The 15,981-nt window shown below is 41.1% G+C and overlaps 1 protein-coding gene across 1 annotated transcript in view; it reads left to right on the forward strand.

Annotated features, from left to right (window-relative positions):
• Nucleotides 1-15,981, forward strand: part of LOC128650086 (uncharacterized) — a 373,885-nt gene that overhangs the window by 315,779 nt on the left and 42,125 nt on the right. The window contains exons 15-17 of the mRNA XM_053703762.1: nucleotides 2,397-2,436; nucleotides 2,701-2,752; nucleotides 2,861-2,972. Coding sequence (XP_053559737.1) covers nucleotides 2,397-2,436; nucleotides 2,701-2,752; nucleotides 2,861-2,972 — 204 coding nt within the window. The remainder of the gene's footprint in view (nucleotides 1-2,396; nucleotides 2,437-2,700; nucleotides 2,753-2,860; nucleotides 2,973-15,981) is intronic.

Consider the following 15,981-nt stretch of genomic DNA (forward strand, 5'->3'; position numbering starts at 1 on the left):
TCTCCCCCCTCTCTTTTGCTCTCTCTCCCCCTCTTTTGCTGTCTCTCTCCCTCTCTTTTGCTCTCTCCCTTCCCCCCTCTCTTTTGCTCTCCCTCTCTCTCTCTTTTTCTCTATCTCTCTACTCTCTTTTGCTCTCTCTCTCCCCTCTCTTTTGCTCTCTCTCCCTCTCTTTTGCTCTCTATCTTCCCCCCTCTCTTTTGCTCTCTCTCTCCCACCTCTCTTTTGCTCTCTCTCTCCCCCCTCTCTTTTGCTCTCTCTCCCCTCTCTCTTTTGCTCTCTCTCTCTCCCTCTCTTTTGCTCTCTCTCCCTCTATTTTGCTCTCTCTCCACCCTCTTTTGCTCTCTCTCTCCCCCCTCTCTTTTGCTCTCTCTCCCCCTCTTTTGCTGTTTCTCTCCCTCTCTTTTGCTCTCTCCCTTCCCCCCTCTCTTTTGCTCTCCCTCTCTCTCTCTTTTTCTCTATCTCTCTACTCTCTTTTGCTCTCTCTCTCCCCTCTCTTTTGCTCTCTCTCCCTCTCTTTTGCTCTCTATCTTCCCCCCTCTCTTTTGCTCTCTCTCTCCCCCCTCTCTTTTGCTCTCTCTCTCCCCCCTCTCTTTTGCTCTCTCTCCCCTCTCTCTTTTGCTCTCTCTCTCTCCCCCTCTCTTTTGCTCTCTCTCCCTCTATTTTGCTCTCTCTCCCCTCTCTTTTGCGATCTCTGCCCCTCTTTTGCACTCTGTCCCCCTCTCTTTTGCACTCTCTGCCCCTCTCTTTTGCTCTCTCTCTCCCCTCTCTCTTTTACTCTCTCCCCTTTCTTTTGCTCTCTCTTCCCCTCTCTTTTGCTCTCTCTCTCTCTTTTGCTGTATCTCTCCCTCTTTTTAACTCTCTCCCCCCTCTCTTTTGCTCCCTCTCCCCCCTCTCTTTTGCTCTCTCTCTCCCCCTCTCTTTTGCTCTCTCTCTCTCCACCCTCACTTTTGCTCTCTCTCCTCCCCCTCTCTTTTGCTCTCTCTCTCTCCACCCTCACTTTTGCTCTCTCCTCCCCCTCTCTTTCTCCCCCTCTTTTGCTCTCTCTCCCCCTCTTCTGCTCTCTCTCTCGCCTCTCTATTTTGCTGTCTCTTTTCCTCTCTTTTGCTCTCTCTCTCCCCCTCTTCTGATCTCTCTATCCCCTCTCTCGTTTGCTCTCTCCCCCCTCTCTTTTGCTCTCTCTCTCTTTTGCTCTCTCTATGCCCCCTCTTTTGCTCTCTCCCCCCTCTCTTTTGCTGTCTCTTTCCCTCTCTTTATCTCCCCTCTTCTGCTCTCTCTCTCCCCCTCTTCTGCTCTCTCTCTCCCCTCTCTCTTTTGCTCTCTCCCCCCTCTCTTTTGCTCTCTCTCTCTTTTGCTCTCTCTATGCCCCCTCTTTTGCTCTCTCCCCCCTCTCTTTTGCTGTCTCTTTCCCTCTCTTTATCTCCTCTCTTCTGCTCTCTCTATACCCCCTCTTTAGAGCTCTCTGTCTCTCACAGCGAGTCAGCCACGGCATCCGCCCAGCCCCGCCCACGCCCCTCCCCGTCCGTGTCACGCCCGTCCAGCCATGCCCACTCCACGCCAGATGCCAGATGAGGTCAGTTGGCTTAAGGCTAGGTGTGTTTGTCCTCGCGTGCAGTCTATACTGCGCATGACAGCTTTGGACAAACACACTTGGCCTTTTATTATATAGGATTTGTATGTTGCTGTAAATCATTTTCTTAACTCAGCTGCTAAATAAAGCAAAAGTAATATACAGCAATGTGCACTTGTCTAAAATATAAAACAAATGATATAGTCCTTGGATATGTTTTCTTTAAATCTGGAAAAATGTCCCTTTAAGTTCTTCACCTATATCAACAATGATATACATCTCTCAGTTGTAATTGCTGGAAATATCTCACTTTTCTGGCAGGTTAGTTGACAGGAGACTGCAGGATCCAGCTAAATATTTATTTTAAAATATATCAAAACATCAGATTCAGGACAATATACATGCACACTGGCGTGATAAGGACAAGTAACAGTACAGATATTTGATCTACAGCTGAAAGAATTCCGTGTCAGCTCAGCGTTCTCAGCTGATTATGGATCAGAGTAGTTCCGTTATGTTTCAAAAGTCCCGCCTTATGTGCTATGTCCTCTTTGATGAGCAACTCTGACGTACGTTTCCCCCCACAAGGGCTTCTTCTAGATTTACCTTGTTAAAGAAAACATCTCCAAGGACTATATCCTTTGTTTTATATTTTAGACAAGTGCACATTGCTGTATATTACTTTTGCTTTATTTCACTTTTATATTTTCTTAGTAATTACTCAACTGCTAACCTATCAGTTTCACAACTATGTTGCCTATGTTTACTGTTCCTATTCTAAAAGTATTACATTGAAAGTGATGCTGATGATTTGTTTTTATTCTTATAGCTCCTGGTCTTACTACAATTGTTGGAGGACGACCCAAAGTGTAGGTAACTTGTAATCATTCCTTTAGTTATAAAACACATGTAGTGATCTAGCAGTCTGTGTAATAAATAATGTGTTTACAAGCAGGTATTGTTTCCTGAACTCAAAAACCTTATCACCCACACAGTTCACACTCCAAAAATATTCACTGCAGACAGGCATTAATAAAATAGTAAAACTCTTAATACTAATTATTACTTATTAGTTACTTATTACTAAATATAGTAAATATCTTATTACTAATCTTTTTTTTTTTTTTTTATAGGTCCCCAGTTCTCAAACCATTTTTCTTTTTGTATCCCAAGCAAAATATCAAGGTGAGCTTTTTTTAAGATTTTGTTTTTTATTTATGTATTTATTTTTAAATATGGTCAATAAATATGTTTTTATTAAATTTGTTAAATTACTTTCTAAACTGTTTTTAGATTGACATATTCATGGATGGTAAACATATAGAAACATTTTCAGATGACTACTCCTTTACTGTGAATGACATTGTTTCCTCGACTAGAGCAGCAACAGATGAAGTTCCTAAAGGTATTTCTATAGATTTATGACTGTTATGGTAACTGTAAGATGTACAGGAATTTTATTTTTCTTCCAGAAAAGTCTGACTCGTTACTTCCCTTGAGGGCTAACGCTGTCACTAGCACTCAACCACCTTGAGGGCAATCTGGGGGCTCCCATCTACTCCCACCCCGGTGATCTGACCTGTATAGTGACAGGCATCGCCAGAGCTTGACGTTTCGCACGGTGACGTCACGCGCAATGGCGTGATGACGTCACTGCGCAATTTTATTTTAAATTATAAGTATAGGGAGATGGGGCATGATGCTTAGAAGCCTGTATCTCACGCGTCTAAGCAGCTACAGACCCCCAAGACCCATCGTTGGAAAGGTAATCGCCTTGGGGATCTATAAAAGGTAAAAAGAAAATATATTTTAAAAAATTCAAAACCAGCTTAGTACCCAGGTGGGAAATGGCTTAGCAGCAAAAGGTTTAAAGGGATAGTATAATCAAAATTAAACTTTCATGATTCACATAGAGCATGCAGTTTTAAGCAACTTTCTAATTTACTCCTATTATCAATTTTTCTTCATTCTCTTGGTATCTTTATTTTAAAAAGCTGGGATATAAGCTTAGAAGCCGGCCCATTTTTGGTTTAGCATCTGGGTAGTGCTTCCTGATTGTTGTCTGAATGTAGCTGTCCAATCAGCAAGTGCTACCCAGGTGCTCAACAGAAAATGGGCTGGCTCCTATGCTTACTTTCCAGCTTTTTAAAAAAAAAAAAGATACCAAGAGAACGAAGAAAAATTGATAATAGGAGTAAATTAGAAAGTTGCTTGAAATTGCACGCCCTAACTGAATCATGAAAGTTTATTTCTGACTAGACTATCCCTTTAAAAAATCAAAAGGATTTTTTACAGCGGTTTGCATTTATTGTTTAGCTATGTATACAAAACCAGAAAAATAACTATCTAAAGACACTATCAAACATAATAAAGCTCAATAATGGAGCTGCTATTAAAAATATAGCAACATAATTTAATTTTTTTGTCAGTGTATTACTTGTGTATTGCTAAATACTAACAGCTTTCTGCTGATTTTTCTAATAACCAGCTGTCTAGCAGAGATTCCTCTGATCAATCTAACCACTTTCTGCTCTAGTAACCCTATCTGTCCCCCCATCTACAATTTACCCTAAGAGCATCAGCCTCCTAAAGCACTATTATATCCAGGCCCACACACTCTAACAGCACCAGCTTCCTACTTGCTATTACCCCCACTCAAAATGCAGTTAAATCTAACAACATGTCAGGTAGACTGTGTCATTCATCTAACCCCTCCCACCTTGTCTTCATATCCTGCTGACTGAATGACTCAGGTGCTTAGTCATTTTGTTTGGTTCTCCTAAGCACACTGAGCTCCTCTGGAAACTTTGTTTTCTAGAGCCTATCCTACGTTCCTGTGTGAAACCACCTTCAACTTGTGGGTTATTGTTTCTACCATTGTCTGTGTCTTATTCCGACACTTATCCTGTTTCATAGCAGCGGTTCGCATACACATCAACTGCCAGCTCTACTAACATCTCGGCTGTACATTTCTGCCTGCTGATTTCTAAGAAGTATTCCAACTACTTACTGTTGCTCTCAACTTAAGCTTTTCTACTGCGGGTCTTTATCCGCTTACTGCTGATCGATTGCAAAGTTTCTCCGTGACCGGAGACAAGCCACTCCTTCATCTGTGACGTCACGTGTAACACAGCCTCAACTGGCTCATTCGCTTACACGCTAAATCAGTAGCAGCTCTCTTTACTGGTTATCCGCAGCAGGAAGAAGGTATTTCTCAAGACTGTGACTAATATTTTGTGTTACACGGACTGTTATCGTTCCTGAGTCACTACCTGTGAGTTCAGAACATACCACCCTCTCACTCTGATATACAGCTGCTAGTTTGTTCATGATACATTGTTGTACTTAATCTGGAGACTTTGTTTCCTAACTTCATCTCTAATATTTCACTACAGGCAACTTAGTTTCATCTTTCAATAGGAAATCTTAAGCCTAGTGAAAAAAACAACCATTTTACTGCCAAGTACTGCAGTTGTGCTCTTAACATAAACATACAATAACAATCTACAAGTTAGATTAATTATACCTGCAGGTTTATTACATAATTAAAAAACCTTAGAATGGAGCGGCGGATCTTCCACAAATAGTATATAACCTGTCACAATGGGTAGATCAATTGGGACAAGGTCTCAGGGATCTTCAAGTGGAAAATGAGACTCTGAGAAAAGTTATCAGAGAATACCTGAATCTATTCCTGAACCTCACGTGTCAATGCCAGACACCTTCTCTGGTGAAAGAAAAACCTATCGACAACTTAAAAACTCCTGCTTATTATTATTCAACTTAAAACCCAAAACCTATTGTACAGACAGAACTAAGGTGTTGACTATAATCTCTTTTCTTAGAGGTGAGTCCAGGGTGTGGGCTGACTCTTACTATGAATCAGAACACCCAATTCCCGGATCTTTAGATGAATTCTTAAAGGTAATGGATGAATTGTACCTAGACAGCAATTTGCAAATGACTGCTGAGGCAAAAATGCGAAGTCTAAGACAAGGAAATCGGCCAGTGGAAGTTTACATTACTGAATTCAAACAATCTGCATCAGATTCACAGTGGAATGCAGTTGCTCTTAGGAACCAGTACAGACTTGGGTTGACAGATGCTGTTAAAGACGAATTAGCTATAACTGAGTTACCAAATACATTAGAGGCTCTGATGAAATTGACAATCCAAATAGACAGAAGACTCAGAGAGAGGAAATCTGAACGTCTTGCTACAGATCCTGTCTATAAATGATATACCACCCAACCACCAATCTCAACCAAACCATTCTCAGAACCAATGAAGATTGGTATAATTAGAGGGCCCCTAACTCCAGAAGAACATCTGAGAAGAAAAAGCAAGCTACTTGGTATGTAGTGTTCCAGCTTGCTAATCTGGCACACACTGTCAAAGATTGTCCTATACTAATCAAGAATAAGAAGAGTAAGTGTTTTACTTTCAATACTTCTTTAATTTCTAATTGCAAACCTACTTACTGTATCCTATCTTTATTCTTGCAGTGGGAACAAAACAGACTAAGTACTGAGGCCATTATCGACACTGGAACCTATGGAAACTACATTGATAAATCACTTGCTATAAAAATAAAATTCCAATGTTGTTAAAGCAAAATCCTGTGTCCATCTGTGTTATTGACGGATCCCCTATCACTTCAGGACCCATCACACACCAAACTATTCCTATACATGTGTCTACCTCATCATCTCATACTGAATTTGTTACCTTTGATGTTTTACCTTCACCACTCTTTACTGTTGTTCTAGGTCTACAGTGGTTACAGCTTCACCAACCCACTATAAACTGGAACATCCTCCAGATTTCCTTGCAATCAGAATACTGCCAAGCTACTTGTTACCCTCATCCTTTGTTAATGCACATATCGGACAAAGAAAACCCAGTACCCTCGGAACACTCTGACTTCACTGACGTATTCAATAAGAAGGAGGCTGAAAATCTACCACCGCATAGAATCTACGACTGCCCTATTGAGCTAAAACCTGGAGTAACATTCCATATGGGCACCTATATCCTCTCAGTCAACCTGAACTCAATCATTTAAAGACATATTTGGATGAAAACCTAAGAAAAGGTTTTATCAGACCTTCAGTATTACCAACAGGAGCTGGAATGTTCTTCGTGAAGAACAAAGACTCTACCTTATGACCAATTATTGACTATCGTGAACTCAACAAAAGAACCGTTAAGAATCGGTATCCCTTGCCACTGATACCGGAACTAATTAAATGGTTGAATCATGCAAAGATATACACCAAATTAGATCTTCATGGAGCGTATAATCTAGTCTGTATCAGAGAAGGAGATGAGTGGTTAACTGTCTTTCCGAACCAGATACGGATTATACGAATACCTGGTTATGCCTTTTGGGTATGTAACGCCCCGGCCACCTTTCAGCACTTTATTAATGATGTCTTCAGAGACCTGCTCAACGTTTGTGTTGTAGTATATTTAGACAATATACTGATTTACTCAGATTCACTTGAAGAACACATCAAACATGTCAGATGGGTGCTCTCAAGGTTGAGGAATCACCAACTCTATGCAAAACCCCAAAAATTTGTCTTTCATACCGACCAGATATCATTCCTTGGTTATACCATCGGCCCTGAAGGCATCCAAATGCAAGAGAATAAAGTAGATACAGTAAAAAATTGGCCGACGCCTACAAATTATTATCGAAAATTTATAAAAGGGTTCTCAAAAATTGCCAAACCATTAACTAAGCTTACAAGTTTGACAACACCTTTTGTTTGGGATAATTATGCTACCAATGCATTTAATTACTTAAAAGAAAGATTCACAATGGCACCAATTCTGCGATTCCCGGATTCAACCTACAGTACATATTAGAGGTTGATTCTTTTGACTATGCTTTAGGTGCTGTACTATCTCAACGCAGAACTCTCAAAGAGCCTATACATCCCGTTTCATATTTCTCTAAAGTGATGACACCTGTGGAGATGAATTATCCGATTGAAGAGAAGGAGATTCTGGTAATTAAACGATCTCTAGAACATTGGAGACATCTATTGGAAGGCACTCATCTCCCCATCATCATATACACAGATCATAAAAATCCTGAATACCTCCAAGCTAACAAGACACTGTCAGCAAGACAGGTTCCTTGGAGTCTTTATTTCGAAAGATTCAACTATCATATTGTATACAGACCTGGATCTAAAAATGGAAAGACTGATGCACTCTCACATAAAGAGGAAAAACCCAAACAACTTGACACAATCTGTAGAATCATTCCCAAGGAGAATTTTGTTGGATTACTCCCAGAACTAGCTAAGGATCTTCACCTCTCACTAAAAACAGACCTTCACAAACCTTCTCAATTACTTGTCAAAAAGACTGATGGTTTCTATTACTACGATACTAAACTTTATATTCCTCCTGATTTACATGAAGTTTTGCTCAGGATCCCGTATGACTCACCATTATCTGGTCACCCAGGTATAAATAGAACATTCAAACTCGTTTTGAGGAAGTATTGGTGGCCAAAAAGGATTGACACCGTTAAGGAATATGTAAATACCTGTTTAGTCTGCATAACTTCAAAACCAGAAAAAAGACCACCATATGGTCTACTCATGCCCATACAAATACCAGAGAAACCTTGGATTCATGTATCTATGGATTTTATTGTTGAACTCCTACTTCTGTGGGTAATAACACTATTCTTGGCGTTATCGACTTGTTATCTAAAATGGCTCATTTTATCCCTTACCACAAGCTTCCTACCTCAGCCGAAACAGCACAACTTTTCTTGGACAACATAGTGAAGTATCATGGAATACCCGCTATTCTCACCACTGACGAGGTAGCCAATTTACCTCTCGATTCTGGAATAGTCTTTGCAAAAATATTCAGGTTACTCACAGATTCACAACTGCTTTCAACCCACAAACCAATCGGCAGGCGGAAAGACTAAACCAATGGTTGGAACAGTATCTGCATTGTTACTGTGCTTACCAACAGGATGATTGGCTAAAATATATTTCAATGGCAGAATATGCATACAATAATACCATTAATTCCTCAACCAAGGAGACTGCATTCTTTGCCAACTTGAGTACCATCCAGAGCTTTCTCTCATTACTACTGATTCTTCTCCTTGTCCTAAGGCTGATGATTTAACCCACTCACTACTGGAGAATTTTAAGGTTCTGAAACAGAAGATTCAGCATGCTCAGGCAACTCAGAAAAGATATTACGACCTACGTAGATGTACACCCCCTGCTTACGCTGTCGGTGATATGGAATGGTTGTCCACTAAAAACCTAAGATTAAAAATACCAAGCAACAAGTTAGCAGGTTTATTTATAGGCCCTTTTCCAATCATCAAGATCATTAATACCAATGCTGTTACCTTACAATTGCCATCTGGTTTTAGGATACATCCTACCTTTTACGTTTCTTTATTGACATCCTCAGGTGCAAGGAGAAATGCTGATACTGTACTTCCCCCAGCTCCTGTTACATTGGATGCAAATGAATATGAAGTTCTTGATCTACTTGACTCCAGATACCATAATGGGTGCTCTAGTATTTAGTATGTTGGAAGGGGTTTACACCTGATGAAGACTCTTTGGAACCCTCCACCAACATCAATGCATCCAAACTGGTCTCGGTTTTCCAAAGGCGTTATCCCATGAGACCTCGACCTCAAGCCGCAGGACGGCTTGCTTGAAGAGGGGGTCATGTCAGGTAGACTGTGTCATTCATCTAACCGCTCCCACCTAGTCTTCATATCCTGCTGAGTGAATGACTCAGGTGCTTAATCATTTTGTTTGGTTCTCCTAAGCACACTAATCTCCTCTGGGAACTTTGTTTTCTAGAGCCTATCCTGCGGGTTGTGGGTTATTGTTTCTACCATTGTCTGTGTCTTATTCCGACACTTATCCTTTTTCATAGCAGTGGTTCTCATACACATCAACTGCCAGCTCTACTAACATCTCGGCTGTACATTCCTGCCTGCTGATTTCTAAGAAGTATTCCAATTACTTTCTGTTGCTCTTAACTTAAGCTTTTCTACTGCGGTCTTTATCTGCTTACTGCTGATCGATTGCAAACTTTCTCCGTGACCGGAGACAAGCCACTCCTTCATCTGTGACGTCACGTGTAACGCAACCTCAACCGGCTCATTCACTTACACGCCGGATCAGTAGCAGCTCTCTTTACTGGTTATCTGCAGCAGGAAGAAGGTATTTCTCAAGACTGTGACTAATATTTTGTGTTACATGGACTGTTATCGTTCCAGAGTAACTACCTGTGAGTTCACAACGTACCGCCCTCTCACTCTGATATACAGCTGCTAGTTCGTTCATGATACATTGTTGTACTTAATCCGGAGACTTTGTTTCCTAACTTCATCTCATTAATATTTCACTACAGGTTACTTACGGCTAGATTTAGAGTTTGGCGGTAGCCGTCAAAACCAGCGTTAGAGGCTCCTAACGCTGGTTTTTACTGCCCGCTGGTATTTGGAGTCAGTCAGCAAAGGGTCTAACGCTCACTTTCCAGCCGCGACTTTTCCATACCGCAGATCCCCTTACGTCATTTGCATATCCTATCTTTTCAATGGGATCTTTCTAACGCCGGTATTTAGAGTCGTGGCTGAAGTGAGCGTTAGAAATCTAACGACAAAACTCCAGCCGCAGAAAAAAAACAGGAGTTAAGAGCTTTCTGGGCTAACGCCGGTTCATAAAGCTCTTAACTACTGTGCTCTAAAGTACACTAACATCCATAAACTACCTATGTACCCCTAAACCGAGGCCCCCCCACATCGCCGCCACTCTAATAAAAATTTTTAACCCCTAATCTGCCGACCGCACACCGCCGCAACCTACGTTATCCCTATGTACCCCTAATCTGCTGCCCCTAACACCGCCGACCCCTATATTATATTTATTAACCCCTAATCAACCCCTAATCTGCCGCCCCCAACGTCGCCTCCACCTACCTACAATTATTAACCCCTAATCTGCCGACCGTACCTCACCATCACTATAATAAATGTATTAACCCCTAATCCGCCTCACTCCCGCCTCAATAACCCTATAATAAATAGTATTAACCCCTAATCTGCCCTCCCTAACATCGCCGACACCTAACTTCAAGTATTAACCCCTAATCTGTCGACCGGACCTCACCGCTACTATAATAAATTTATTAACCCCTAAAGCTAAGTCTAACCCTAACACTCCCTAAATTAAATATAATTTAAATCTAATGAAATAAATTAACTCTTATTAAATAAATTATTCCTATTTAAAGCTAAATACTTACCTGTAAAATAAACCCTAATATAGCTACAATATAAATTATAATTATATTGTAGCTATTTTAGGGTTTATATTTATTTTACAGGCAACTTTGTATTTATTTTAACCAGGTACAATAGCTATTAAATAGTTAATAACTATTTAATAGCTACCTAGTTAAAATAATTACAAAATTACCTGTAAAATAAATCCTAACCTAAGTTACAATTAAACCTAACACTACACTATCAATAAATAAATTAAATTAAATACCTACAATTATCTACAATTAAACCTAACACTACACTATCAATAAATAAATTAAATTAAATACCTACAAATAAATACAATTACATAAACTAACTAAAGTACAAAAAATAAAAAAAGCTAAGTTACAAAAAATAAAAAAATTAATTACAAACATAATAAAAATATTACAACAATTTTTAGCTAATTACACCTACTCTAAGCGCCCTAATAAAATAACAAAGCCCCCCAAAATAAAAAAATGCCCTACCCTATTCTAAAATTAAAATAGAAAAGCTCTTTTACCTTACCAGCCCTTAAAAGGGCCTTTTGCGGGGCATACCCCAAAGAATTCAGCTCTTTTGCCTGTAAAAAAAAACATACAATACCCCCCCAACATTACAACCCACCACCCACATACCCCTAATCTAACGCAAATCCCCCTTAAATAAACCTAACACTAAGCCCCGGAAGATCTTCCTACCTTGTCTTCACCATGCCAGGTATCACCGATCGCTCCAGGATCCGAAATCTTCATCCAAGACCTAGCGGGGGCTGGAGATCCATCATCCGGCTGAAGTCTTCTATCAAGCGACGGCTGAAGAGGTCCAGAAGAGGCTCCAAAGTCTTCCTCCTATCCGGGCAGAAGAGTAGATCTGGACCGGCAACCATCTTCTTCCAAGCGGTCACAAGCGGCTCCATGTTGAAGACCTCCGGCGCGGATCCATCCTCTTCTTGCGACGTCCTAAGTCCGAATGAAGATTCCTTTAAATGACGTCATCCAAGATGGCGTCCCTCGAATTCCGATTGGCTGATAGGATTCTATCAGCCAATCGGAATTAAGGTAGGGAAAATCTGATTGGCTGATTGAATCAGCCAATCAGATTGAGCTCGCATCCTATTGGCTGTTCCGACCAGCCAATAGAATGCGAGCTCAATCTGATTGGCTGATTGGATCAGCCAATCGGATTGAACTTGAATCTGATTGGCTGATTCCATCAGCCAATCAGATTTTTCCTACCTTAATTCCGATTGGCTGATAGAATCCTATCAGCCAATCGGAATTCGAGGGACGCCATCTTGGATGACGTCATTTAAAGGAACCTTCATTCGGACTTAGGACGTCGCAAGAAGAGGATGGATCCGCGCCGGAGGTCTTCAACATGGAGCCGCTTGTCACCGCTTTGAAGAAGATGGTTGCCGGTCCGGATCTACTCTTCTGCCCGGATAGCATGAAGACTTTGGAGCCTCTTCTGGACCTCTTCAGCCGTCGCTTGATAGAAGACTTCAGCCGGATGATGGATCTCCAGCCCCCGCTTGGGCTTGGATGAAGATTTCGGAGCCTGGAGTGATCGGTGATACCTGGCATGGTGAAGACAAGGTAGGAAGATCTTCAGGGGCTTAGTGTTAGGTTTATTTAAGGGGGGTTTGGGTTAGATTAGGGGTATGTGGGTGGTGGGTTGTAATGTTGGGGGGGTATTGTATGTTTTTTTTTACAGGCAAAAGAGCTGAATTCTTTGGGGTATGCACGGCAAAAGGCCCTTTTAAGGGCTGGTAAGGTAAAAGAGCTTTTCTATTTCAATTTTAGAATAGGGTAGGGCATTTTTTTTATTTTGGGGGGCTTTGTTATTTTATTAGGGGGCTTTAGAGTAGGTGTAATATTTTTATTATGTTTGTAATAAAAAAAATTATTTTTTGTAACTTAGCTTTTTTTATTTTTTGAACTTTAGTTAGTTTATTTAATTGTATTTATTTGTAGGTATTTTATTTAATTTATTTATTGATAGTGTAGTGTTAGGTTTAATTGTAGATAATTGTAGGTATTTCTCCAACATTGGTGTGTCCGGTCCACGGCGTCATCCATAACTTGTGGGAATATCTCTTCCCCAACAGGAAATGGCAAAGAGTACAGCAAAAGCTGTCCATATAGTCCCTCCTAGGCTCCGCCCACCCCAGTCATTCTCTTTGCCGTTGCACAGGCAACATCTCCACGGAGATGGTGAAGAGTATGTGGTGTTTAGTTGTAGTTTTTTATTCTACTATCAAGAGTTTGTTATTTTAAAATAGTGCTGGTATGTACTATTTACTCTGAAACAGAAAAAGATGAAGAGTTCTGTTTGTGAGAGGAATATGATTTTAGCAGCAGTAACTAAAATCGTTTGCTGTTTCCACATAGGACTGTTGAGATGAAGTAACTTCAGTTGGGGGAAACAGTTAGCAGACTTTTCTGCTTAAGGTATGACTAGCCATATTTCTAACAAGACTGTGTAATGCTGGAAGGCTGTCATTTCCCCTCATGGGGACCGGTAAGCCATTTTCTTAGTCTCAAACAGAATAAAGGGCTTAATATGGGCTATAAAACTGGTAGACACTTTTATGGGCAAGATCGATTGCTTTATTTGGGCATTTTATACACCTTAATGTTGAAATTCACACTAATAAACTTTGGGGAACGTTTTTTAACGTCAGGCACTGGTTTAGACACCTTTCCAGTCAGGAAGGGCCTTCCCTGTAGTAGGCTGAGCCTCATTTTCGCGCCATTACTGCGCAGTTACTTTTGAGAGCAAGACATGCAGCTGCATGTGTGTGGATCTGAAAGTAGTTGAAAAGGTTCCTAGAAGGCTTCATTTGGTATCGTATTCCCCCCTGGGTTTGGTAAAGTTGCAGCAAAGGCTGTAGCTGGGACTGTAGAGGGGTTAAAACTGTAACCGGCTCTGGTTTTTTCATTTTAAGGGTTAAAGGTCTGAAATTTGGGGTGCAATGCTTTGAATGCTTTAAGACACTGTGGTGAAAATTTGGTAAAATTTGAACAATTCCTTCATAGTTTTTCACATATTCAGTAATAAAGTGTGCCCTGTTTAAAATTTAAAGAGACAGTAACGGTTTTGTTTTAAAACGTTTTTTGTACTTTATTGACAAGTTTAAGCCTGTTTAACATGTCTGTGCCTTCAGATAAGCTATGTTCTATATGTATGAAAGCCAATGTGTCTCCCCCTTCAAAATTGTGTGATAATTGTGCCATAGCGTCCAAACAAATTAAGGACAGTACTGCCACAGATAGTAAAGTTGCCCAAGATGATTCATCCGATGAAGGGAGTAGACATAGTTCTACATCATCTCCTTCTGTGTCTACGCCAGTTTTGCCCACGCAGGAGGCCCCTAGTACTTCTAGCGCGCCAATGCTTATTACTATGCAACAATTCACGGCAGTAATGGATAACTCCATAGCAAATATTTTATCCAAGATGCCTGCATATCAGAGAAAGCGCTATTGCTCTGTTTTAAACACTGTAGAACAGGAGGGCGCTGATGATAATTGCTCTGTCATACCCTCACACCAATCTGAAGGGGCCATGAGGGAGGTTTTGTCAGATGGGGAAATTTCAGATTCAGGTAGAATTTCTCAACAGGCAGAACCTGATGTTGTGACATTTAAATTTAAATTAGAGCATCTCCGCGCACTGCTTAAGAAGGTGTTATCTACTCTGGATGATTGTGACAACCTGGTCATTCCAGAAAAATTGTGCAAGATGGACAAGTTCCTAGAGGTTCCGGTGCACCCCGACGCTTTTCCTATACCCAAGCGGGTGGCGGACATAGTGAATAAGGAGTGGGAGAAGCCCGGCATACCTTTTGTTCCCCCTCCTATATTTAAGAAATTATTTCCTATCGTCGACCCCAGAAAGGACTTATGGCAGACAGTCCCTAAGGTCGAGGGGGGCAGTTTCTACACTAAACAAGCGCACTACTATTCCTATCGAGGATAATTGTGCTTTCAAAGATCCTATGGATAAAAAATTGGAGGGTTTGCTTAAAAAGATTTTTGTACAGCAAGGTTACCTCCTGCAACCCATTTCGTGCATTGTTCCTGTCACTACAGCAGCGTGGTTCTGGTTCGAGGAACTAGAAAAGTCGCTCAGTAGAGAGACTCCGTATGAGGAGGTTATGGACAGAGTTCACGCACTCAAGTTGGCTAATTCTTTTATTTTAGATGCCGCTTTGCAGTTAGCTAGATTAGCGGCGAAAAATTCAGGGTTTGCAATTGTGGCGCGCAGAGCGCTTTGGCTAAAGTCTTGGTCAGCGGATGTATCTTCCAAGACAAAATTGCTTAATATCCCCTTCAAGGGTAAAACTCTCTTTGGGCCAGAATTGAAAGAGATTATCTCAGACATCACTGGGGGTAAGGGCCACGCCCTCCCACAAGATAGGCCTTTCAAAGCCAAGAATAAGTCTAATTTTCGTTCCTTTCGCAATTTCAGGAACGGACCGGCCTCCAACTCTGCAACCTCTAAACAAGAGGGTAATGCTTCGCAAACCAAGCCAGCTTGGAAACCGATGCAAGGCTGGAACAAGGGTAAGCAGGCCAAGAAGCCTGCTGCTGCTAACAAAACAGCATGAAGGAGTAGCCCCCGATCCGGGACCGGATCTAGTAGGGGGCAGACTCTCTCTCTTCGCTCAGGCTTGGGCAAGAGATGTTCAGGATCCCTGGGCACTAGAAATAGTTTCTCAGGGTTATCTTCTGGAATTCAAGGAACTACCCCCAAGGGGAAGGTTCCACATGTCTCACTTATCTTCAAACCAAATAAAGAGACAGGCATTCTTACATTGTGTAGAAGACCTGTTAAAAATGGGAGTGATACACCCAGTTCCAACCGTGGAACAAGGAATGGGGTTTTACTCAAATCTGTTTGTAGTTCCCAAAAAAGAGGGAACTTTCAGACCAATTCTGGATTTAAAGATCCTAAACAAATTTCTCAGAGTGCCATCGTTCAAAATGGAAACCATTCGAACGATTTTACCTACAATCCAGGAGGGTTAATTTATGACTACCGTGGATCTAAAGGATGCGTATCTACATATTCCTATCCACAAAGA

Source organism: Bombina bombina, chromosome 2 (assembly GCF_027579735.1).
Source record: "Bombina bombina isolate aBomBom1 chromosome 2, aBomBom1.pri, whole genome shotgun sequence".
In the NCBI taxonomy this organism is placed as follows: domain Eukaryota; kingdom Metazoa; phylum Chordata; class Amphibia; order Anura; family Bombinatoridae; genus Bombina; species Bombina bombina.